Genomic DNA, 24,611 nt, shown 5'->3' with positions numbered 1-24,611 from the left:
GGAGGAGCGGAATAGCATCACTCCTCCCGCTGCTGGCTTCATGCAGGGCAGAGGAGCGCAGCGATGTCGCAGGCCCCGGCACCTGTAATGGCGTCTATCACTTGCCGGCTTCCGCCTCTCTATTACAGCGGATGCCAGGCGCCACATTCGGCCTATAAGACGCACCCTTATTTTCCCCCCAAATTTGGGGGAAAAAAAGTGCGTCTTATAGTCCGAAAAATACGATGAAGACCTGGAAACATGCTTGGGTATATTAACTCCTACTTTGATAGGTTCTTTATTTTTAATACAACTTTCCATTTGTGTGTGTGTGTGTTTATTTTGTGGTCAGATTTTAGTTTATGGTCCACAGTGCACTACATACAAAAAAATTTTTTTTGGTTTTTTGGCTTTTTTTTCCAAAAAAAATTCTGTCACATAAAAAAAAAAATTTATGTTTTATATGTTACATCAGGAAAAAGGCTGCCAACAACACTAATAAAAATGAAAATGAATATGGTTTCAAAATTCAGAAATAAAAATTGTGCGAAGGAGACCTAAAGCAATTTGCATATGTGCATAAAGCATCAACAAATATACATTTATACCAACTAAAAGTCTACAAGAAAGATAAAAATAACTAGTGATGAACTCATGAATGTAAATAAAATAATAAAAAAAAAATATTACTGTGAGGCTAAGTTCACATCTGCTTCACAGAGTCTGCATGAAATAGGCAGCAGAAAAGTTCAGCACACACAACTTTAACCCCTTCCCGACATGCGCCGTAATAGTACGGCGCGTGTCGGGTCTGTAACTATGGCGACCGCCCGGGAGCTGGGCGGCCGTCATAGCCGCCGGGTGTCTACTGCTTCAAGCAGTAGACAACCGGCTCTAATGCCTCCGATCGGTCCCCGGACCGATCGGAGGCATTAACCCCTCCGGCGCTGCTGTCAAAGGCGCCGGAGGCGCCATCTTCCCGGCGGCGCATGGGCGCCGCCATTTTGGCAGGGATCGCCGGCTCCTGGAGCATGCTCCAGGGCCGACCCCCCGTTGCCATGACAGCTGGGAGCCTTGTTAAAGGCTCCCAGCCAGTCTGCAAATTCTCTCTTTTGCAGGCTGGTGTATACAGCCTGCAAAAGAGATGATGCTTTTTTGCAATGCATTGCAATGCATTAGCATTGTAATGCATTGCATTAGTGATCAGACCCCCTGGGGTTCAACACCCCTAGGGGGTCTAATAAATGCAAAAAAAAAAAAAAAAAAAAAAGTAAAAAAAAATATAAAAAAATATAAAAAGTATTAAAAGTTCAAATCACCCCCCTTTCCCTAGAACAGATATAAAAGTAGTTAAAAACTGTGAAACATATACATGTTAGGTATCCCCGCGTCCAAAATCGCCCGCTCTACAAATCTATACAAATATTTTTCCTGTTCGGTAAACGCCGTAGCAGGAAAAATAGTCAAAAGTGCCAAACCGCCGTTTTTTCACTGTTTTAATTCTGCTAAAAATTTGAATAAAAAGTGATCAAAGCAATAACATTTCCCAAAAATGGTAGAACTAAAAAGTACACCCGGCCCCGCAAAAAAAGACACCCTATGCATCCCTGTACACCTATGTATAAAAAAGTTACGGCCGTCGGAATATGGCGACTTTTAGAAAAAAAAAAATTTTAACACCGTTTTGGAATTTTTTTTAGGGGTCAAAATGTAAATAAAACCATATAAATTTGGTATCCCTGGAACCGTATCGAAACACAGAATACAGGGGACATGTCCTTTTGGCTGCACAGTGAACGCCGTAAAACCAAAGCCCGTAAGAAAGTCGCAGAAATGCATTTTTTCTTCAAATCCACCCCATTCTGAATTTTTTTCCTGCTTCCCAGTACATTATATAGAATAATTACTGGTGGCATCATGAAGAAAAAATTGTCCCGCAAAAATTAAGACCTCATATGACTCTGGGAGCGGAGAAATAAAAAAGTTATGGGGTTTAGAAGGAGGGGAGTCAAAAACGAAAAAAGAAAATCAAAAAATGCCATCGGCGGGAAGGGGTTAAAAACAATCCACACCTGACAGTGACCACTATAGTCAAAAGGGTCTTTTGGGCTCCGTACATATCCGCTATTTCAGCAGTCCACCTGTCTGTTTTTCTGGTCCTCCGATGAACCAGAACAACAAGCAGCCCTGCACAGACGTGAACTCAGCTTAACTTCATGCCTTGAATTGTAGGCAGTCTAATATGAAACAATTTCATAAGAATGTTGATCCTACTGCTCCTTTATCACCCATATCACAGCAGGCAATCTCAGCATACAATGGCCTTGGCATTGTAGTATCTGAAACATCTGTAAAACTGTATGGCATCACTCAAGGAATTCGAGAAATGAGCCTCAGGCTCAGTTCACATGTGCGTTCGGGGATTCCATTCCCCTCTCCGCAAGAAAAACACGGAGAGAAAAAAATGTTGCAAGCAGTACTTTTCTCTCTGCATTTTTTCGCACGGAAACCACACCAACCCCATTGTAGTCTATGGTATCTGCAGGTTTAGGTCTGAAGCGGACCCCCCGAACAGAAACCTGAACGCAGATGTGAATCAAGTCTTAGACACAGCAATACAGTTTATCTGCATTTCATCCATTCTGAATGTTGTGGATTTTTTCTATGTGACATGTTACAACAAAACCACTTATGCTAGTATACCCTACTCGTGCCAAACTTACTGCTTCCAAGGATAAAAAGCTGTACAGCAAGATCACTGAAAAATGACCTTTGCATGGGCAGAAGTAGCTACAAGGTGCGACATCAGGGGGTGATGTACAGAAAAGAGGATAAAAGAGCCAAACAGCCTCATACATCAGTTCTCTACTAAGTCGAATAGCAGGAGAAACACAATAAGCAGAGATACAATGTAGTTCATTGACAAGCAGAAGTCAAGGAGTAGAGTCAAAGGCGAGCATTTATGAGTGCAAGAGATAAAAGTCTGACATGAGCTTGCAGGTCAGGGTTGCAGAACCTTCTCTAGTTTTTGCATCAATTAAACCGTAGCACTTCTTATTGATAATTATAGAGTATACAGGGCTAGCAATGGAAATACAGCAATACAAACACCTCTCCATTCCTTCACATTGTGAATAAAGGGCTAGAGATGTGAAAGAAACATGACGAGAACTAGAGAGACCAAGAACAAAATAAATAAGACAGATTGAAAGGCAGAGAAAAGGTGAATCAGAAGAATGGCAGAAGGAAGAAGAGGATGTACGATCAAATTAGTGCAAAGGAGGTAGTGAATCTCTACCTGAAGGGTAAAACTGAAAGACGACAGCTTTATTAAGACAAAGGATAACTGACGGCAATAGGTAGAAAGGCATCCTAATGGGAAATCAAGAAGACATGATATACTGTAGCTCTGATAGCTTCAGATTGATTGTTGACACGAGCTGGCAGAAGGAAACAGGTTTCCTTAACTGTAATCCAAATGCAAAGCAGCCTTCATCCATTAAAATGCAGCGATTACAGAGAGGCGCACACAAAGCACATCTGATTGATCATCTGGCCACGGTAAAACTAAGTTAACTTCATGCTGCCTTTAGGTAGAGCACCATGCCAAACACAAAGATTGAAATACACGCACAATAAATGCAGACATTTATTTTACACAATAGGTCGCTATGGTACTATGTAGAGTATTTCATTAGATTTCATTTTACAATTTATAAATATATACCATATATATATTTTTTTTTTTGTTTGTTTGTTTGTTTTTTTTGGTTTTTTTTTACATAAAGGCACAATTCCTGGGGGGGGGAAAGACCTCCGCCTGTTACACCCATCAGTAGAATACAGGCCTAATACATGAAGGCCCAATGGCTATCCACACTGTTACCAGAATCTCTTCCACTTCCAACTATAGGATGCTGTAAATTAAATACTCATAGATGTAATATGCTTTAAAATGGATGCCATATATTTCACCCTTTCAGGACCCTTGAAATAACTAGTATTATTTGTTACATAAAGTTGAATATTTTTTTTCACTAGAAGTAAAAGAATATAAAAATATGTAAACTTTGCTTCTTTTACCTAAAACTAAATAGTATATATATATATATATATATATATATATATATATATATATATATATATATATACACTATTGCACGGAAACATATTAAAATTTGCTTTTCTCGTTCTTCTGATCACAGGGGCTACACATTTATATTGGTTTTCGGCTAAAAATTAGATTTCATATGGTTTTATATCCAGTGTGGCTTATTTTCTGCACCCCTGGTCCACGTGTAAACTACCCAGTAGTTTAGTATAGTAGAGGGCTATAAACTGCTAGTGTTAACTCTAACTAGGCTCCCTGCTGAGTAGGAGCAAACTTACAGGAAGTACGTGGTGGGAGTGAATTCTACTAGTACAAAGTAAATGAGAAGCAGTTTCACCTAACCATTATCACTATAAAGGAGTTACATTTTGTAGATAAAAGTGATGATAAAAGTTCTAAAAGCTTCCATTGTCACAGTGTAACTCTGGGACAGTAATTTCAGCATGGAGATACTGGCACTTATCACTCCTACAGGAGCAATAGTAAATCACAGGAATTTGACATTAATTAATGTGACTGCAGCACCGGGTAACAGATGGAGCAACATAAATACCCAGATCAGCAACGTCTAAGGGTTAAACAAGAATATGGTCTAAAAGGCTATTTTTATATATAAAACAAATTACTGCTGTATTTTCTTCTACAGGGAAATTTGTCAAGAAGCTTCTTCTGACATAGCTTCTTGTGTGTGGACAGGTAGTCACCTTCTCTAGTCATTCCTATGAGAAACTGACTTCCTGTCCACACATAAGAAGCTGGTGAGTGAGAATGTAGGTCACATTATACAGTACAGGACCAGAAGAAAGTGGATAATTTATAAATACAGCCCCTGGTAATAAAATTACCTTCACTACAATTTACATCAAGTATCGTTCTAACAGGCCAGAAAATGAAAAAGGTGTTCTACTTTGGCTACTACTTGTGACTTTTCTGCAGAAGTGATTCATTTTATATGTCTATGTCTTTTTAGATAATTTTCTGATTTAAAATGTACCTCCAGGTATAAACAACTAAATAAATAGTACAGGTGAAAATTAAGAAACTTTGTAATAAATCTTAATAACGAAATTTGCCATCTTCTCCACTTTTCTGGCAGTTACTTTTTCCATATTAGTCTAGGAAGAGGTGGGGGGGGATGTTTAGAAAAGATTCCAGTGATATTTTTATTTATTATCTTCTTATCTTCTTCAGCCCCTTAAGGACCCGGCCAATTTTCGTTTTTCCCTCCCCACATTCCAAGAGCCATAACTTTTTCATGTTTCAGTTCACAGAGTCACATGATGGCTTATTGTTCCATTTAAGGATCATGAGACGTCATACTACCATGATATTAAAGCAATAGCATACCTTAGAAATACACAATTACTTTATGAGATGGGAATACTCCTTTAAAGAGGACCTTTCATCAGATTGGGCACAGGCAGTTCCATATACTGCTGGAAAGCTGACAGTGCGCTGAATTCAGCGCACTGTCGGCTTTCTCGATCTGTGCCCTGGGTAAACAGCTATCGGTCCCGGTACCATAGCTCTTTACAGTCAGAAGGGCGTTCCTGACAGTCTGTCAGGAACATCCTTCTCCACAGCAGCACCTATCGTGCTGTACAGTGTGAGCGGGAAGGAACGCCCCCTCCCTCTGCTCACAGTGCTCGTCCATAGACGAGTACTATCAGGAGGGGAGGGGGCGTTCCTCCCCGCTCACACTGTATAGCGCTATAGGCGCTGCTGTGGAGAAGGACGTTCCTGACAGACTTAGGAACGCCCTTCTGACTGTAAAGCGCTACGGTACCAGTACCGATAGCTCTTTACCCAGGGCACAGATCGGGAAAGCCGACAGTGTGCTGAATTCAGCGCACTGTCGGCTTTCCAGAAGTATATATAGAACTGCCTGTGCCCAAACCAATGAAAGGTCCTCTTTAATAATCATCAGGTAGAGACAAAATGAATACATAAAGTGAAGGATTTATTTATTCTTTGCTTATTTTTAAGGCATTAGCACAATCTGCTAGAAAAGTAATTTCTACTGCTATCTAAACAATCTTGCAGAATGATGATGCAATTTACAGAGTCCTGTATTGTAACTTTGATGTTTTGTACTGTACATGGCTATTAACTTTTGTTTGCATAGCTTTCCTACCTTGAAAATTATGCTTGTTATCACTTTGCCAGTTAAGAGATTTAGCCACAATTTTTTGCCTCTGCCTCAGGAGAACTTCTATGACTGTAAATCCTTCAGGTCCAAGTAGTTCAAATAACTAGAAGAAAATACATATAAAATTAACTCATGAGTTAAAAATTTGAATACAAATACCTCTATATTTAAAATAATGTCACAGTTACCCTACTGTTGCAAAGACTAAAAAATATCAGAAAGAAACATTCTGTGCCATCCGTATAGATTCATGATCATAATAATCAGCCAAGACTGCATTACTATTAATTGTGATAAAAACATAAACAACACATAGCTTGTCAATGTCAAGAAAGGGAAGCAGGAAAGGAAGAGTGAACAGAAACATAAAAATAAATCGTAAAAATATCCACAATTTCCAGCTTATTCATACAATCAACAACTATCTTGCGCAAAAGATACGATTTGTATTGAAACAAACACTGTCATAAACCCTCATCCTCAATGTTGTTTGTTTACCTTGGCTCCTAGTTAACCAGGCACCCACTGTAGGGGTATATCCACATGGGATAAAAGGGGTTGTCCATTCACAAGGAGACCTTAGGGGTAAATTTTGATTTCTGGTACTGCTGATCATTGGGGAACACGATACTTAACTCCATAAGAGGACAACCCCTTTAAGCCACTGCAGATATTCTGCTACATCTTTTCTACACCGTTCCCACAGTGCCTGAATTCACAGCAGAAACACAACAATTTTGCTCAGATTTCACCCTTTGCCGTTCTAGAGCACAACACATAGTTTTTCAGCTTGTTTAATTTAAAAATCCGGAGTACAAAATAAGGCTAAGTTCACAAATTTTGTTGGAGTCTCTGTAAGAGAGACTGTCGCAATATCTGCCTGAAATCGGCAGATAAAAAAGCCATAGTCGATAGAGTTCGTCAGGCTCCATATGTAAGCACCATATTGTTGTTTTGGTCCTTCGACGGACCAGAACAATGGACAGCTGAACCAAGATGTGAACCTAGCGTAAATTTTGTGCTTTGGAAGTATTTGTCCCCAGAGTTTCACTACTGGAGTCTGTCCTGGTTTTCATTGGAGCATTGTTTTTGGTATTACAGCTGTGAACTGTGGCTACGTAGAAACAACAAGGTTTGTTCATGTTACAGTTTGCTCATCATGGAAGGAAATACATACTGTACCACAGTAAAATCGCAGTCACCTTTGTGGATGATCTGATTTTTTTTTAATTTTTTTTTTAAATGTAGATTGTGAGCCCTATATAGGACTAACAATCTACATTTTTCCCTATCACAGTTTGTCTTTGGAATGTGGGAGGAAATCCACGCAAACATGGGGAGAACATACAAACTCCTTGCAGATGTTGTTCCTGGCGGGATTCAAACCCAGGACTCTAGCGCTGCAAGACAACAGTGCTAACTAGAGATGAGCGAGTAGGATTTGATCGAGTAGGTATTCGATCAAATACTACGGTATTCTAAATATTCGTACTCGATTGAATACTACTAGCTATTCGCAGTAAATATTCGATTCAGAACCAGCGTTGATTAGCCGAATGCTATACAGTGGCATTCGGCAAATCAACGCAGGCATTCGGCAAATCAACGCTGGTTCAGCAGCAGGCTCATCCTTGCTAGGAGCAGTCAGCTCCCTCGTAAACCGCAAGCTGCCAGCTCTCCCGACTAGCAAAGACGAGCCTGCGGCAAATCAACGCTGGTTCTGCAGCAGGCTCCTCCTTGCTAGTCGGAAGATAGCTGGCAGCTTGCTGTTACGAGTGAGCTTACTTTTTCTCATAGGAATGAATTGACCAGCGTTGATTGGCCATTGTACAGCATTCGGCCAATCAACACTGGTTCTGCTGGAGGCTCGCCTCCATTGTGGTCCGACCTTAGACTCCGCCTCCTCACAGACGAGCCTCCAGCAGAACCAGCGTTGATTGGCCGAATGCTGTACAATGGCCAATCAACGCTGGTCAATTCATTCCTATGAGAAAAAGTAAGCTCACTCGTAAGAGCAAGCTGCCTGCTCCTAGCAAGGACGAGCCTGCTGTAGAACCAGCGTTGATTTGCCGCAGGCTCGTCTTTGCTAGTCAGGAGAGCTGGCAGCTTACGGTTACGAGGGAGCTTACTTTTTATCAGCGCAACTGCAAGCGCTGTGCAGTTAAAGCGCACGGACCCCATAGACTATAATGGGGTCCATGCGCTTTACCTGCACAGCGCTCCTCCTAAACACTCTCCTCCTGCTATTTGTGGACTTGGTGACTCCTTTAGTTTCCCTTGAAACGAGCACTTTTTCCCGTAGACTATAATGGGATTCGATATTCGATCGAGTAGTTGAGTATTGAGGCTCTACTCGAAACGAATATCGAATATTTCACTTTTCCCTCATCTCTAGTGCTATCCACTGAGCCATTGTGTTGTTCCGGATCTGAATCTTCAAGTACTCATGCTACGTCACTGGCATACTTTAAGACAGATTTTAAATCGGCCCCATCATTCAAGTTATATTACTACTGTTGTAATATGCTGCAGAATTTATACATAGAAGTTTCACAATGAAAATCTGCAGTGCTTTTTTCATGAATGTGAACATAGCTTAAATGTTGTTTCATGTCTATGTACAAATGTTGCATGAGAAACCTGAAGAAAAGCTAGAAGCTTAAAAAAAGAGAAGAAAGTTACAGTTGTATACAACTGAAAGTGTATACAGTTTATTTACTTACATGAACGTCTGATCTATAGGACATGACAGAAGAGAAGCCTTTCATTTATAATAAAAGGTATCTACTTGTGGACACACTAAAAATATGCCAAAAGAGTACCCTATATTTAGGGATTCTGTGGAAATCTTAGATTTCATGCACATAACCGATTTTATATTCCGAGTGTCTTCCAATTTTTTAAATGGAAGGCACCCAAATAACATAAAAATGAATACATTTAACGGTGATTTCGATGGGTGGCTTGGATCCATTACAATGGATCTAAGAACTGCAACAAACCATCAGAAGACACGTGGAATACAGGAAGCCTACAGGCTATATTTTCTGTCCTATCAAAAAAACAGGAACCAGACAATCAGCCCACCAAAGCTATGGTAAGTTACAGAAGGCTTTGTGATTTTTTTTCCCTAATTCATTATGTACCTATTTCCACTATAGACATATATATATATATATATATATATATATATATATATATATATATACACACATACATATTTATATTTCATCCAGTATTGCCTTAATTCGTTATTCCTTTCTATAGGAATCTTCTTCTACTAAGTTATGTGGCTCTCACACCATCCTGATAAAATGTACAGGAGATAATGTATAGATCCCTGATCGGTCTGTGAATTTCTTTATTCTTTCCTTGTTTCTTTACGGAGAGCTTGTACCCTGCTTCTCACTGTGTACGATGCATGAGCTTGTGTGTGTAACAGAGAAAATTAGGGTGAGGGAGAGTTCCTAGAAAGCACTTATATCTCTGTGTTTTTATATAGGAATGGGATTCTGGTATAATATGATGGAGCAGATTCTCATTCTAAATATGACACTAAGGTGCAGTTCTAGCTTCACCTTAGCATCTCCCCACTGTCAACGTCTCTTCATTACACACTTTCCCATATACTATACACAGGGAGAAGTACCAGACTAAAGGTCGGCCAATTACAAGAGCATCTGTAATTGACGTTTTGTCACACGTGTCAGGGTTAGCATGAGGATGAACCTTGCATTTGACAGATGGGACACTATTATTGTCATGTGAAGGGGCACAGATGGGACCTGGCATACAAATTCTGAAACTGATGAAGGCGTTATTTATTCTTGCCCATACAAACATCTACACCTCTTTAATATAAACTATATACAGTACTTTCTACAACATGACACACCAGCATGAGCTAGAATCTTAGAAAGCAGTCGTATTGTTACAATACTTTAAGCAGACTATATTTCCTTTCAGTATATAACATGTACATAAAATGAAGATAAAATATTCACATACACATATTAACCTTTTGCAAAGGGAGCGCCTAATGTCGAGAAACACAGTAAATTATTGAAAGCGAGAGATGTTGGTGAGCAGTGCTCATTTACAAAAGTGTCCTCCATTCTACCTCCATTTCTGTTGAACAGGTAAATTACTTGTCAGCTCTACTCGGAGACCTCCAATCCAGCCAATTATGAAACAAATCTGGCCAATTATGGGGAGAACAGACAGTACCTGCAGCCGTACAGTCAATCACATGTGTTATTTGCTGTTTTCATAGATGCAGTGAACCTAAAAGCATTCCAATTATCAATCTCTTATCGGGTGGACAAATGAGATGGATGCATACTGTTCAGTTTGGTTACTATTTCTTATAAAAGGCTGACATCTAAAAATATTTGCTGAATGAACACTGACGTAAATGAAATGGACAAATGAGCAAATGCTGAACAAGGTACTGCACAAAGCCATTAAAAGCAAAATTAGACACACATTTACCCATAAAGTGCAAGGTCTCAAAGGTGAGAGGCAGAAGCATAGATCGCTCTATAGCGGAACGGAAAGTTTCAACGGGATTTCAGGGACATGATTTTTACATAAACATTTTTATAATATAAAAAAAACAGCTACTAACAAGCATCCAGTCAAAACATTTAGATTTTACGAGCCATTCAGTAGCCACATTTTATAAGCATATAATGTTATGAAAAAATATATGTCCCCTTACATACATTTCATTTCACATCATCAAACAAATTTCAATTTATCAGACAAAGATAAACTGAGTGAATACAAAATGCAGTGATTTATTTTATTAAGAGAAAAAAAGACCTAGCCCTGTGAAAAAGTAATTGCTGTGTAAGCCTAAAAACTGGTTGAGCCACCCTTAGGCCCCATTCACATCTGTGTTCGGGTTTCCAGACACCTATGAAGAACATGAAAAAAAGCTGTTAACTGGGAAAACACGCAGACCCTATAGACTAAAATGTGGTCTGTGTAGTTTTCGTTCGGTTTCCACAAGAATCATGCAGAGAGAAAAGTGCTGCTTAAGTCTGGACTGTAACTAGGACAACCCAAAATCATTTCACTTGTTTATTTTTCTGACATTCAGAGATGGACTTCCCGGTGTGCTTTGGATTGTCGTTCTGCTGTAACACCAAGGTACAATTGAGCTTAAAGGGAGTCTATCACTGCCCTCGGCTACTTTAAACAGCTCCCATAGTGTTGTAGAGGCTGCTAGCAGAATAAAAATGATACCTTTTTTATGTTTCAGAGCCCCAGATATGCATAGAAAAAGCACTACCCATCCCCGGGGCTCTGAAACACATGAAAGATATAGTTTTTATTCTGCATCTACAGCACTATGGGAGTGGTTTAAATTAGTTTGGGGCAGAGATAGACTCCCTTTAAGGTTACAAACTGATGGCCAAACCTTCTCCTTTTGGATTTTCAGACCAAAGGAGGTTACAGCCAGGAAGTGAAGTTATCTGTAGTCTTTTGAAAGATGGGTGGCATTATCAAAAATCATACAAAAAAAAGGGGGGATTTTAACTGTGGTCAGGAAACTTTCACTATAATTATTCTCATGATTATGTATACAATGTGATTATATAACTGGCTCACCTATGAAATGTACATATTATTAACACCTAAACATCCTTATTCTGATAACTGAGAACCACAATCCTTTTCTAACATAACTTCCACCACACTGCATTTAAGTAATAATCTCCATATTTCAGATACTGACTCTATAGATTTCCCATGGCAGAAGATGAATTAATACTAAACTCATTAACTTTCAATGGCAAAACTCATTTTTCATCACAAGATCAGAATTGATGTAATAAATGAGACAAACATTCTCTACTCTAATACATGAGAATGAACTGGCTATAGAGGTAAAAAAGCAGGAAAATACACTAAGTGGCTAAGGTGATGCCCAAATGTTGGGGATGACACAGATAAAGAAGCAAGAGGTCTTTTCTGTTAAATGGGTCGGTCTAGTTCCCCCAGACAATACAAGCTCTTACTGCTTCTGTAGACACTTTTGTCCCAGAGCATCACAAAAACCTTATTTTCTGTGTGATAAACAGCATATATATTCACGTGACAAAAGTGATAGGAAGACGCTGCAACAAGATACGTAACCGGGCTACAGCTTGGGGAACGAGATAACAAATCCAATTGATTTCTTAATAGTTTTAGTCAAGATAAATTTACTTCTAATGGCCTCCTGACATTCACCAAATGGTGTAATCTGTCTGAGTCCAATGTTTTACCTTTTGGATAAAAAACGGACAACTGTAACTGTAAATCTAACAAGCTAGAGATGAAGATTAAACGTCGCAAATAAAAATCAGGTTTAGTGCAAGCTGGCATGTTCTTGAAGCAGTTTACCTCATAAAGCGTAATACAATATAAAATACCAGTAATGGAAAACAAACCAGATAGGATCAACAGATAAAGCCTTGCTAATATCTTCACACACTCAGGTATCACTTTTCAGAACAAAGTGATAACATTCTAGAAGGTGAAAATCTCGAAAATAGCGAATGCACAGTTATCAACCAATGGGAACACATGCGGTAGCTTTCTGTACACAGAATGTAGCCCCAATGGAAAAAAAAAACATGATTAATGTTTTCTTCTGCAGTATTTTATATTTTTCTGACCAAAGAAAAACTTTTCGTCTTTTACAAAAGTAAACAAACATGACAGAAGAAAGTGCCCGTCATGTTCCGTCTGTATTATCTAATGACCACAGAAGACATTATGAACGGTAATGTGAACGTAGTTAATGCCCAGTAGCTAACATTTAACAATAACGGTATGGAAAAATGAAGATGGGTCGGCATTCCAGATTTTGTGACTGGGTATTGTTCATATATTTTTCAATTTGCATATACAGTATATATACACGTCTCAGGGAGTGGTCAAAGGCTGACAAAATAGTATATATTCACCTTATACCAAGGTTACACTTTAGAAATTGACACATTGGACATTTCTCAAAGATTTTCTGTATTTAATCTCTGGGCTATGTTTACAGTTGTAGAAAATAAACTCTTGCAATAATGCAAATGAAACCACCAAATATAACAAAAACAAGTGAGTTGTTCCTGTTTTCAATGTGTGTTTTTGTTAAAGTTATAAGAGTTTATTTTTATTTTATTTTTAATTGCGATATCACAAACAAAAATAAAGCATCCTAAAATAGAGCTCTGCGAAGTAAAACAGAACCAATGTCAATATCTGTATTCTGGAGTTGGCCTCTAAGGGATTCTGCCTGGGATTTCTTTTAAGAAAAGCTTGTATTAATAGTTTATTGAACCAGCAGTCCGCACAGCAGGGCTCTACTTTCACTGTTCATTTAAATCTTCTTTTCCCACTTCCCTCAGTGGGCTAGATCCAGCGAGGATGGACATTGAAAATTCCAAAAACAGAAAACAATTTCCCAGTCACTTTCTCTACAGGATTGTTACAATGCTATCGACATCTGACTGCAATGTCATTTTGTATACACTGCTTTTAAATACATTCTTAAAATATATTAAGTAATAATAAGAAATAATTATGCACAAGGTCTGTTTGACTTACTGATTTTCTGTAAACCATTAAAATGCTGATACCAAATATTCTAGCAAAATAAGTAAATTTACAGAATAGGCGAATTCTGCTCCATTCATTATAAAGGACTTCGTTATAATAAAAACTATAGTAACATGTAAGGCATCTAAAAAAGTAAACACAACTCTCCTATAAAACTACCGTATATACTCGAGTATAAGCCGACTTTTTCAGCACATTTTTCATGCTGAAAAAGCTCCCCTCAGCTTATACACGAGTCAGGGTCCACGGTGCACAGAAAACTGGAAGGACCTGGAAGGGGGAGGTCCTTTAGTGCTACTGCTCTGTGATTGGCTTGTCATGAGGTCACGTGACTGTGATGTCATCAAAGGTCCTGTAGCCACTGGTATGTAACATCTGCAGATAAGGTTGAAATCCTAGTAGCTCCGCCCACACCAGAGTCCGATCACATGGTCATGACGTCATCAGAGGTTCTTTAGCACACTAGGATTTAGCATCTACCCTGCAGATGAGTGGCCAGGATTCATTGTGTCTTATGGAGGATGTCTGTTGTATGAAGGAGAGGAAGCTACAGTAACGTGACACACACAGGGACCTTCCTTTAGTTACTCTGCCTATTATTGTCAGGCATTTGGGGTTATTAATTTAGTTTCAGTAACTCCATGTGCCTCATATTAATAACAGTTAACCCCATCATGTCCCTCATATTAACCCCTGTGCGCCCCATATAAGGGTTACTAATATGTGAGACACATGGGGGTACTAATGAAGGACCTTAATTATGAAGATACCTAATTATTACCTCCATATGTCCCACATATCAGTACCTCTTATGTGAGGCACACAGGGGGTTAATGTGAGGGACATGATAGGGTTAACTGCTATTACTATGATCCCCATGGAGTTACTAAGCTGCAATGCACATGACCAGACTTTTATCTGCAATGGTGGATTTCCCCCCCTCGGCTTATACTCGAGTCAATAAGTTTTCCCAGTTTTTCGTGATAAAATTAGGGGTCTCGGCTTATATTTGGGTCGGCTTATACTCGAGTATATACGGTAATAATAATTCTTTTATGTTTTTCACTACATTAGGTCTTCAAGGAGGGCTCAATAAATTTACCATATATGACTAGTAAAGTAAATTAATCATCCAAAGTTATATTATTAATCATATTTCCACTGCAAACATGTTTAAATGCTGATGACTTCTTCATTTAGGTTCAATGTCGCTGTCTACGGTATGTTAAAAAAATATATCTATCTATATATACACACACACTTTGCAGCAGTCGTCACAGTCAGGTTTACAATGAAGTGTAACACCTCTTTCCTGTTTGTCAGAAGTACACCATTGAGATATTATCCCCTCAGGTACAATTAGAAAAGACAGCTTCAACAAAATAAACCCACCCCTAGTGGCTTCATTTTGTTGTTTTACTTTTGTCTGTTAAAAAAAATATATATATATCCCCCCCCCCCATCTTTTTTGTTTAAGAAGGGAAGTTCTGTCCCTCTGGAGGCTCTGTGTACTAGTAGAGTTTCTTGTCCATCAGAGAATAATAAACTTACTTTTGGGAAAGACTTTTTACCTCCAATGAAGAGAGCACCATTGCATTAGGAAATTACTTACAAAAGTTGCAGTACAATGCTAATCTCTTTTTAATAGTATTCACCTCTTGGGCCAAACCGGTTTGCATGTAATTATTACAAGATTTCACATATATTTTAATTCAGATATTGCAGTTTTGGTGTACAATTAACCCCTTCCCGCCGATGGCATTTTTTGATTTTCGTTTTTGACTCCCCTCCTTCTAAACCCCATAACTTTTTTATTTCTCCGCTCCCAGAGCCATATGAGGTCTTAATTTTTGCGGGACAAATTTTTCTTCATGATGCTACCATTAATTATTCTATATAATGTACTGGGAAGCAGGAAAAAAATTCAGAATGGGGTGGATTTGAAGAAAAAATGCATTTCTGCGACTTTCTTACGGGCTTTGGTTTTACGGCGTTCACTGTGCAGCCAAAATGACATGTCCCCTATATTCTGTGTTTCGGTACGGTTCCAGGGATACCAAATTTATATGGTTTTATTTACATTTTGACCCCTAAAAAAAATTCCAAAACTGCGTTAAATTTTTTTTTTTCTAAAAGTCGCCATATTCCGACGGCCGTAACTTTTTTATACGTAAGTGTACGGGCATGCATAGGGCGTCTTTTTTTGCGGGGCCGGGTGTACTTTTTAGTTCTACCATTTTCGGGAAATGTTATTGCTTTGATCACTTTTTATTCAAATTTTTATCAGAATCAAAACAGTAAAAAAACGGCGGTTTGGCACTTTCGACTATTTTTCCCGCTACGGCGTTTACCGAACAGGAAAAATATTTTTATAGATTTGTAGAGCGGGCGATTTCGGACGCGGGGATACCTAACATGTATATGTTTCACAGTTTTTAACTACTTTTATATGTGTTCTAGGGAAAGGGGGGGTGATTTGAACTTTTAATTCTTTTTATATATTTTTTATATTTTTTTTAACTTTTTTTTAAAAAAATGTTTTTTGCATTTATTAGACCCCCTAGGGGTGTTGAACCCCAGGGGGTCTGATCATTAATGCAATGCATTACAATGCTAATACATTGCAATGCATTGCAAAAAAGCATCCTTTCTTTTGCAGGCTGCATAGACCAGCCTGCAAAAGAGAGTATTTGCAGACAAGCCTGGGAGCCTGTACAAGGCTCCCGGCTGTCATGGCAATGGGACGTCAGCCCTGGAGCATGCTCCAGGAGCTGGTGATCCCGGCCACAATGGCGGCGCCCATGCGCCGCCGGGAAAATGGCGCCTCCGGCGCCTTTAACCGCGGCGGCGGAGGGGTTAATGCCTCCGATCGGTCCGGGGACCGATCGGAGGCATGAGAGCCGGTTGTCTACTGCTTAAAGCAGTAGACACCCGGCGGCTATGGCAGCCGCCCGGCTCCCGGGCGGTTGCCATAGTTACAGACCCGACATGCGCCGTACTATTACGGCGCATGTCGGGAAGGGGTTAAAAATAAATAACTAACTTTTATTTGCTTCCTCTGTATTTGTATAAGCTTATCTATAAGTGCATAAACAAAAAAAAAAAACAAAAGGGGGGGAGGGTGTTAAAAGGACCTTTCCCGTTATGTAACCCAGGCAGAGCTGGAGTTATAACGGCACAGATATCTGACAGTACTTGTCCATAGCCCAGAGTCGGCTTTCTAGCGGTATATAGAGCCACATGTGCCTGAGGACATGAAAGGTCCTCTTTAATCTCTTCCCGACATCCGCCGTACTATTATGGCGGATGCCAGGTGTTTAGACATGGCGGCTGCTCGGGAGCCGGGCGGACGCCATAGCCGCCGGGTGTCTACTGTTTTATACAGTAGACACCCAGCGCTAATGCCCACAATCGGTGCCCACACCAATCGTGGGCATTAACCCATCCGGCGCCTCGGTCAAAGGCACCATTTTCTCGGCAAGCTCCAGGTCCGGTATCACATTGCCATGACAGCAGGGAGCCTTGTGAAGGCTCCCCCGCCTGTCATTCACTGGATTCTATTGTAGGCTACTCTATGTAGCCTGCAATAAAAGCCCCGGTATTTTGCAATGCATTAGCATTGTAATGCATTGCATTAGTTATCAGACCCCCTGGGGTTCAAGACCCCCTATGGGGTCTAATAAATGCATTAATTTTTTTATTTTTATTTTTTTTAAAGTAAAAATAAAATATATATATTGTGGGGAATCGCTCAGGTAGATGCTTGTAGCAGTGCAGGAAACAGGGACACAGTCAGCGGGTTGCACACAAGTTCAGGCTTTATTCACATGTAACGCATACACTGCTTTTGCAAAGCCATAGGATAAACAAAAACAAAATCCTTCTTGGCTGAGAAAACTAACTTAAACGTAAGGAAACTTTTCCCTGACTATACAGGAGGCTGGCTACCAGTCTCCCACCTTGGCAACAACAACAGGTGGCACAGTACCTGCTCTGTAAGTTTGGTATGGAGAGATCAGCTCTGTCTGTGTGGTGCCACTGCTAGTCTTCACACTCAGACTGTTATTAGGGCCTGAGTAGTCAGCTGACCTCCCTGGTGTGAATCTTTACCAAACACCCATTAGGTGCCTGGCTGGAATGTACCTGTCTTCCCAGACCACACCCTTCACTCTCTCACATTATATAAAAAAAAATTAAAAATCCCCCCCTTTTCCCTAGAATACATATAAAAGTACTGAAATACTGTGAAACATATACATGCTAGGTATCTCTGTGTCCGAAAACACCCACTCAACAAATCTCTAAAAATATCTTTTCCGTTTGTAAACGCTGTAGCGGGAAAAAAAGGCAAAAGTGCCAAATCGCTGATTGTTTCACTGTTTTGCCTCTGATAAAAATTTTAAAAAAGTAATCAAAGCAATAGACATTAGCCAAAGTGGTAGAACTGAAAAGTATACCCGGCCCCTCAAGAAATCACGATATATATATCCCTGTACATGGAAGTATAAAAAAAAGTTACGAGTGTCAGAATATGGCGACTTTTAGAAAAAAAAAAAAAAAAAATTGGCACAGTTTTGGATTTTTGTTAATGGATTTAAAATGTAAATAAAACCATATAGATTTGCTATCCTCGGAATCGTACCGAAACATAGAATACAGGTGACATGTCATTTTGGCTGCACAGTGAACGCATGTAAAAACGAAGCCTGTAATAAAATCGCACAAATGCACTTTTTCTTCAAATCCACCCCATTCTGAATTTTTTCCCACCTTCCCAGTACATTGTACAGAAAAATAAATGGCGAATATCATGAAGAACAATTTATCCCGCAAACATTAAGACCTCATATGGCTCAGAGTGGAGAAATACAAATATTATGGGGTTTGGAAAGGGGGAGGAGGAGTCAAAAACAAAAATCAAAAAATGCTGTTGGCGGAAAGGGGTTAAAGTCTTAAGGGATTGTATTCTCTACTCACCACTAGATGTCCTCACCTTGTCAAGAAAGTGTCAATAAAGAGAGAATGTCCAAGCAAAGGATTTATGAAAAATGAAATCGAACAATTCTGGACAAAAAAACCTTTATAATATGTGTAGAGATCTAGAAAAAGAAGATGCGCAGGTGGCAGAAATCTAATCCTTTTGTAATATGTTTTAAAGAGCAATTATCCACAACATTTGATGTAATAAGATCCGCTCATAAAAAAACAAAAGTTTACACTGTTATTATTCAGTCTTCCTCTTCTTCTTCTCCTAATGATCCCTCTTTATCAGAAGGGCAATGTGTTCTCTGGATGAAGATTCTGAAGAACAATATAACTCGCCTTATGAGTTCAGTCAAAGCTATTGTAGAGTCTGAAAAAGATCCCAAGGATGAATCTAAAAGAGACCAGCATTTTTTATTTTCCTGGAGACTTCTAGTTCAAGAAGATTTACCCCTGGTTCACACTAGCGTATGTATTCCGTCCGGGATGAGTCCGCATGGAGACTCCTGGTCGGAATACAATCGAAATTGAAAGCGTTGTGCTGTCAAAGCGCACGGACCCCATAGACTATAACGGGCTCCGTGTGCTTGCCGCACACTGCCCGCATGAATCATTCATGTGGGCAGTGCGTGGGAAGCACACAGACCCCATTATTGTCTATGGGGTCCAAGCGCTTTGACAGCACAGCGCTTGCAATTGCTATTGTAATCCGTCCGGGGGGTCTCCATGCGGACTCTCCCTGTACGGAATACGTACGCTAGTGTGAACCAACCCTGACTCCTCCAGAACGTGCTCTTCTATCCACAAGTTCACAGTCTACGATTGACGCCCTACAGACTGAAGAATTCTGGCCTTTAAGATACTGTAGCAACACTGATACCTATGCAAAGAGCCTCTACTGTTTCAGAGTAATAAAGTATGGAACACCGATAAAATCCTGTTGCTCCTCCAATTCCGCAAGACCAGAAGTCATTTCATCTATCCTTCAATTTCTGCAAGATGGTCTTAAAAATAGGATTAAAATACAACTCACTGAAGGTCCATTTTATAGCCATTAATGCACAACTGCAATCAGTTTTTCCAGCCATTCTCTTATCAGCAGATTCTTTAATGCATTCAGAAATATAAATCCAGTGGTACATAAGCTAGTCCCAGCTAGTCCCAAGTTTTCATTGATCCCCCCATTTGAACCCATTCTTCAAGCAAACTTGAAACACATCTCATTAAAAACCTTCTTTTTGATTGCAATTACATCAACCCAAAGGATTAATGAATTACAAGCCCTCTCCTTCAGAGATTCATATCTACGAATCAACGAGAACATTACCAAAATTTATTTCAAAAGTTTATTCTACTTGCAACTTTAATCAGGAAATAACCTGTATTCTGGCCTCATCTTAAAAATGACCAACAAAAAAGGCAACATAAGTAATATTGCTTTGTAAGGCCCAATGGTGTACTGTCAAGGACAAACAAGAAAGCTGAAATTTACATTTCCCAGACTTCATAGGCAGTACAGCTTACCCACCCCTATTTAATGTTGTTTTTTTTTCTCTATTGTCTTTGTACTATACAAGGCCTCAGTGGAGCAGTAGGCAGGTCCTGATTGATTGATTGATCAATTAATTAACAATTGCTTGTTAGCTTGTCTCTCCAAATTGTACCTAGGGGGATAATATCCCAATGGTGTAATGCCTCCAGACTACAGGAAATGCAAATTCCATAAGGTAAAATTCAGCTATTACAAAGCTAGAGGTAAACAAAGCAGGATCCAATAATTTTAACAGCTGAAGTAGACAGTGCAGGTTTTTCTCAAAGCCCATATCACAGAGCATGCCCACCACCCTCCTATACAGCAACATGTGACCTCACACTTGGAAGTGATTTATTATCTTCAATTTAATTGCAAGGAGGAGTGGAGAAGGAAGGGGTACTCAGAGCAGGCAGATGAATCATCCAAACTGATTTTTTTTATTTATTTTTTTTCCACAAATTTACTGCGTGTAATGATACAAGGAGTCTCAAGTAAAATAAAAGCAAGCAAAAGGGTGCACAAGGGAACAGTAATTTTTGGAAGCTGGCTAACCCCTTTAAAGGGGCTCTATCAGCAAAATCATGCTGCTAGAGCCCCACATATGCGTGCATAGCCTTTAAAAAGGCTATTCAGGCACCGGTAAAGTTATATTAAACTACCCCCCCCCCCCCCCCCCCCCCCCCCGTTTTAAAATAATAACCTAAAAAAGAATGTAATCTACTTACCGAACGTGCACGCTGGGCGGGCATTCAGGGTGTGTCTTCATCTTCATCCCCGCCTCCTCTTCCTCTGATGTCCTCCGGTTCCGTCCTCCTCCGGCGCTTGCTCGCGGACACTGATAAAAAAAAATAGCCTGGGCGCATGCGCAGTATCCGTAGTAGAAGCCGCATGCTACTGCGCATGCGCCCAAGCTATTTTTTTTTTATCAGTGTCCGCGAGCAATCGCCGGAGGAGGACGGGACCCGAAGACATCGGAGGAAGAAGAGGCGGGGAATAAAGCCTCCACCACCCCACAATTCACACTGAATGGCTCCACACTGGAGAAAACCAACAGCTACACCTACCTGGGGCTGGAGCTCAGCCAATCAGGAAGCTTCAAAGCAGCAATAGAAACCCTGAAAGCAAAAGCCTGCAGAACCTTCTACGCCATCACCACCGTTGAGGGTCTGGATGAAGATATTTGACGCTGTCATCTTCCCGATCCTTCTCTATGGCAGCGAGGTTTGGGGCCCAGCCACCTACCCAGACCAGTCAAAGTGGGATTCCAGCCCAACAGAGAACTTCCACCTGGAGTTCTGCAAATACCTGCTCCATGTCCATCGCAACACCACCAACATGGCCTGCAGGGCAGAGCTAGGCAGACTCCCCCTATGGCTCACCATACAGAAGAGGGCGCTAGCTTTCCAGGCACACATCCAGGGGAGCAAGCCCGACTCCTACCACCACCAAGCATGGCTAAGCCACCTGAGCAAACCAGACACTCACCAACCAAACAACAGCCAACCACCAAACCAAAAACACCAACAGACAATAACCAAGGCCGAAATAAAGGCGACCACAGAGGCAAACAGAGAGCGGTACATTGAAGAATGGAGAAACAAAATAAATAACTCCAAGAAACTCACCGTGTACCAATCCCTACAAAGGGACTACACCATGGCCACCTACCTGGAGAGAATACGCCACCCCAAACACAGACAGACCCTGAGCCGGTACAGACTGAGCGCCCACAACCTAGAGATAGAGACGGGGCGATACAGGCAGACGTACAAGCCACAGGAGAACAGACTGTGCCAGCACTGTGACTAGGGGGCCCTAGAAGACGAGACCCACTTCCTGCTACACTGCACCAAATACTCAGCTGTGAGGGCCGTCTACTACCAAAGACTCTCTGCCCACATCCCAGACTTCATATCTGCAGACGAGAAGAGGAAACTCTACATCCTACTGGGAGAAGAAGAGGCCACTGTGGAGATCGCTGCCCAATACGTGTCCAGCTGTCACCAAATAAGAGGAAGATGAGACTCCACGGACTGTTATATTTATCCCAAAACACCCGCCCCACCCCACCTCCTCATATAGCAGTCACCAACGAAGAGGAAGATGAGACTCCACGGACTGTTATGTCCCAAACCAACCGCCCCGCCCCACCTCCCCATATAACGGTCACCAACGAAGAGGAAGATGAGACTCCATGGACTGTTATACCCCAAACCACCCACCCCACCCCCACCACTCACCCACCCGAGTCCAACTCCCCCCCCCCCCCCCACTTTACTAGCTTTGGAAATGCCAAATATCTATTCGGACGTGCCAATAAAGCTTTTTTTGATTTGATTTGAGGTGTATGTCATAGGACTTTTCAGACCTAGTGACATGTCCTCTTTATAGAGATTATGATCAAAAACTGATATTACGGTATATGCACATATTTACTGAAACAGACAGGTAAGGAGAGAAGCAACAAGGCGATGAAACACAACATAGACAATATATGTATATATTTCTAATCACAGGTTGTTCTAGTAAATACAATACAATGTGTTATCACCATAATACTCAGTGCCATCACTACAAATCCTATTGGTATATTATTCTCGTCTTAATTAAGTTTTAACAGAGGGTGGAAAAATTGCAAATCAGAATTGTATGCTAAATCAATGTACTTAAATCTTAGTATAGAACCTACTAAGAAATCTGATTATTCACAAAGCCACCGGGAAATAGGATTATGCATCACACATGCTAAAGCCACCAAACCGAAGTTTAAAAACATTGTGATTCTTCTGCATTTTCAAAGGATCTGTTAAGACTTTATTAGATTAGTCGCTTCCTATCCTCAGTGTATTTCTTATACAATACAGGTTTTTTTTCTTCCCACATTCTTTATCCATTATTTAAGGAAATCATTTTTTGGGCCTGCATAGTAATTCATTCAAGTGGCTCTCCAGTTTTCTGTTAATATGGTTAAATATTAATGTAGCTGTTATTCCAACCCCCTTAACGTAACAGGACACAGATGTCCAATATTAGGAGGGTATTTCTTGCAAAAAGCCATACCCATAGATCAGGGTAATCATGCAGAAAAGCAACTGTGAATATAGACCAACTAGAGCAGAGGTGGGCAATTAATTTTCCCATGGGGCCACATGAGAAATTGTGACGGTTCTAGAGGGCCATGCGCGCTGCGGCAAATTTAGCTCCACCCACTTCTCCGCTGACTCCGCCCATTCTCATTTTTCCATGTGCCCCACAAAGTAAAATCCTTCTACAGTCACCCTAACATTATACACCCCCACATTATAATGTTTCCCTCCAAATGTCCCACAGTATTAAGTCCTTCTCCTGGTGCCTCAGTATAAACTAGCAGAAGCTAGAGGGGACATTAAACTGGGGCAGCTGGAGGGGGACATTAAACTGGGGGCAACTAGAGGCCGACATGTCCCTCTCCAGCTACCCCCATTGTTTAATATCCTCCTCCAGCTGCCCCAGTTTAAATGTCACCCTCCATCTGCTCCCTAGTTTAATGTGCCCCTCCATGTGCATTCAGTTTACCTGCCCCCCTACATCTGCCCCTAGTTCCCCCCTCTTGCTCACACATGCTGTCTCTTCTCTCTTTATCATCCAGAAGCCCCCATTGCCGGCAACTTGCATCAAGCACCGTCCCATGTGGCTCCGCCCACTAAAGTCATAGCCTATCCTGGTGATAGGCTATGATGACCTCATCACAGGTCCTTGAAAAAACTTCCACTAGCTATGCTGACCGATAAAAGTAGTCAGAGGGCCGGATGTAGCCCGCAGGCCGTACATTGCCCAGGTCTGAACTAGAGGGATAGTGGTATTAACTGATATGGCTTTACACCAGACACATATCCATTATTTAGTGGTGTAACTAAAGTTCTGTAGATCCCAGAGAAAACTTTGACGGTGGTCCCCAACCCCATCTCTGCAGTGTATTCTTGATAGTGGCAGATAAGGGTGCTACTCTGACATCTGATCACTGGGATCCTGAATAGTCAGACCTGTACTTTTATTTTTTGCATTAAAAGTTTTATCAAAGTTTTTTCGATAAGTAAAACAATACAAACCACAAATGAAAACCGGGAGGGGCAACGACAGCCATAACCCTTTTTAAAAGGTGGGTCATCAAGAATACATTAATAGGGGTCAAAACCCAGAACCTAGGCTGATAAACTGTCTGAAAGGACCCGGATGCTTGTGCAAGAGGCGTGATTCCTTTACGATTTACA

The 24,611-nt window shown here is 40.6% G+C and overlaps 1 protein-coding gene across 1 annotated transcript in view; it reads right to left on the bottom strand.

The window, feature by feature from the left end:
• Window positions 1-24,611, bottom strand: part of ASCC3 (activating signal cointegrator 1 complex subunit 3) — a 454,027-nt gene that overhangs the window by 394,321 nt on the left and 35,095 nt on the right. Inside the window, exon 5 of the mRNA XM_075268175.1 lies at window positions 6,225-6,342. Within this exon, the coding sequence (XP_075124276.1) occupies window positions 6,225-6,342 (118 nt within the window). The remainder of the gene's footprint in view (window positions 1-6,224; window positions 6,343-24,611) is intronic.

The sequence above is a fragment of the Leptodactylus fuscus genome, chromosome 3, assembly GCF_031893055.1.
Source record: "Leptodactylus fuscus isolate aLepFus1 chromosome 3, aLepFus1.hap2, whole genome shotgun sequence".
Classification (NCBI taxonomy): Eukaryota; Metazoa; Chordata; class Amphibia; order Anura; family Leptodactylidae; genus Leptodactylus; species Leptodactylus fuscus.
This window is presented reverse-complemented; position numbering and strand designations above follow the sequence as displayed.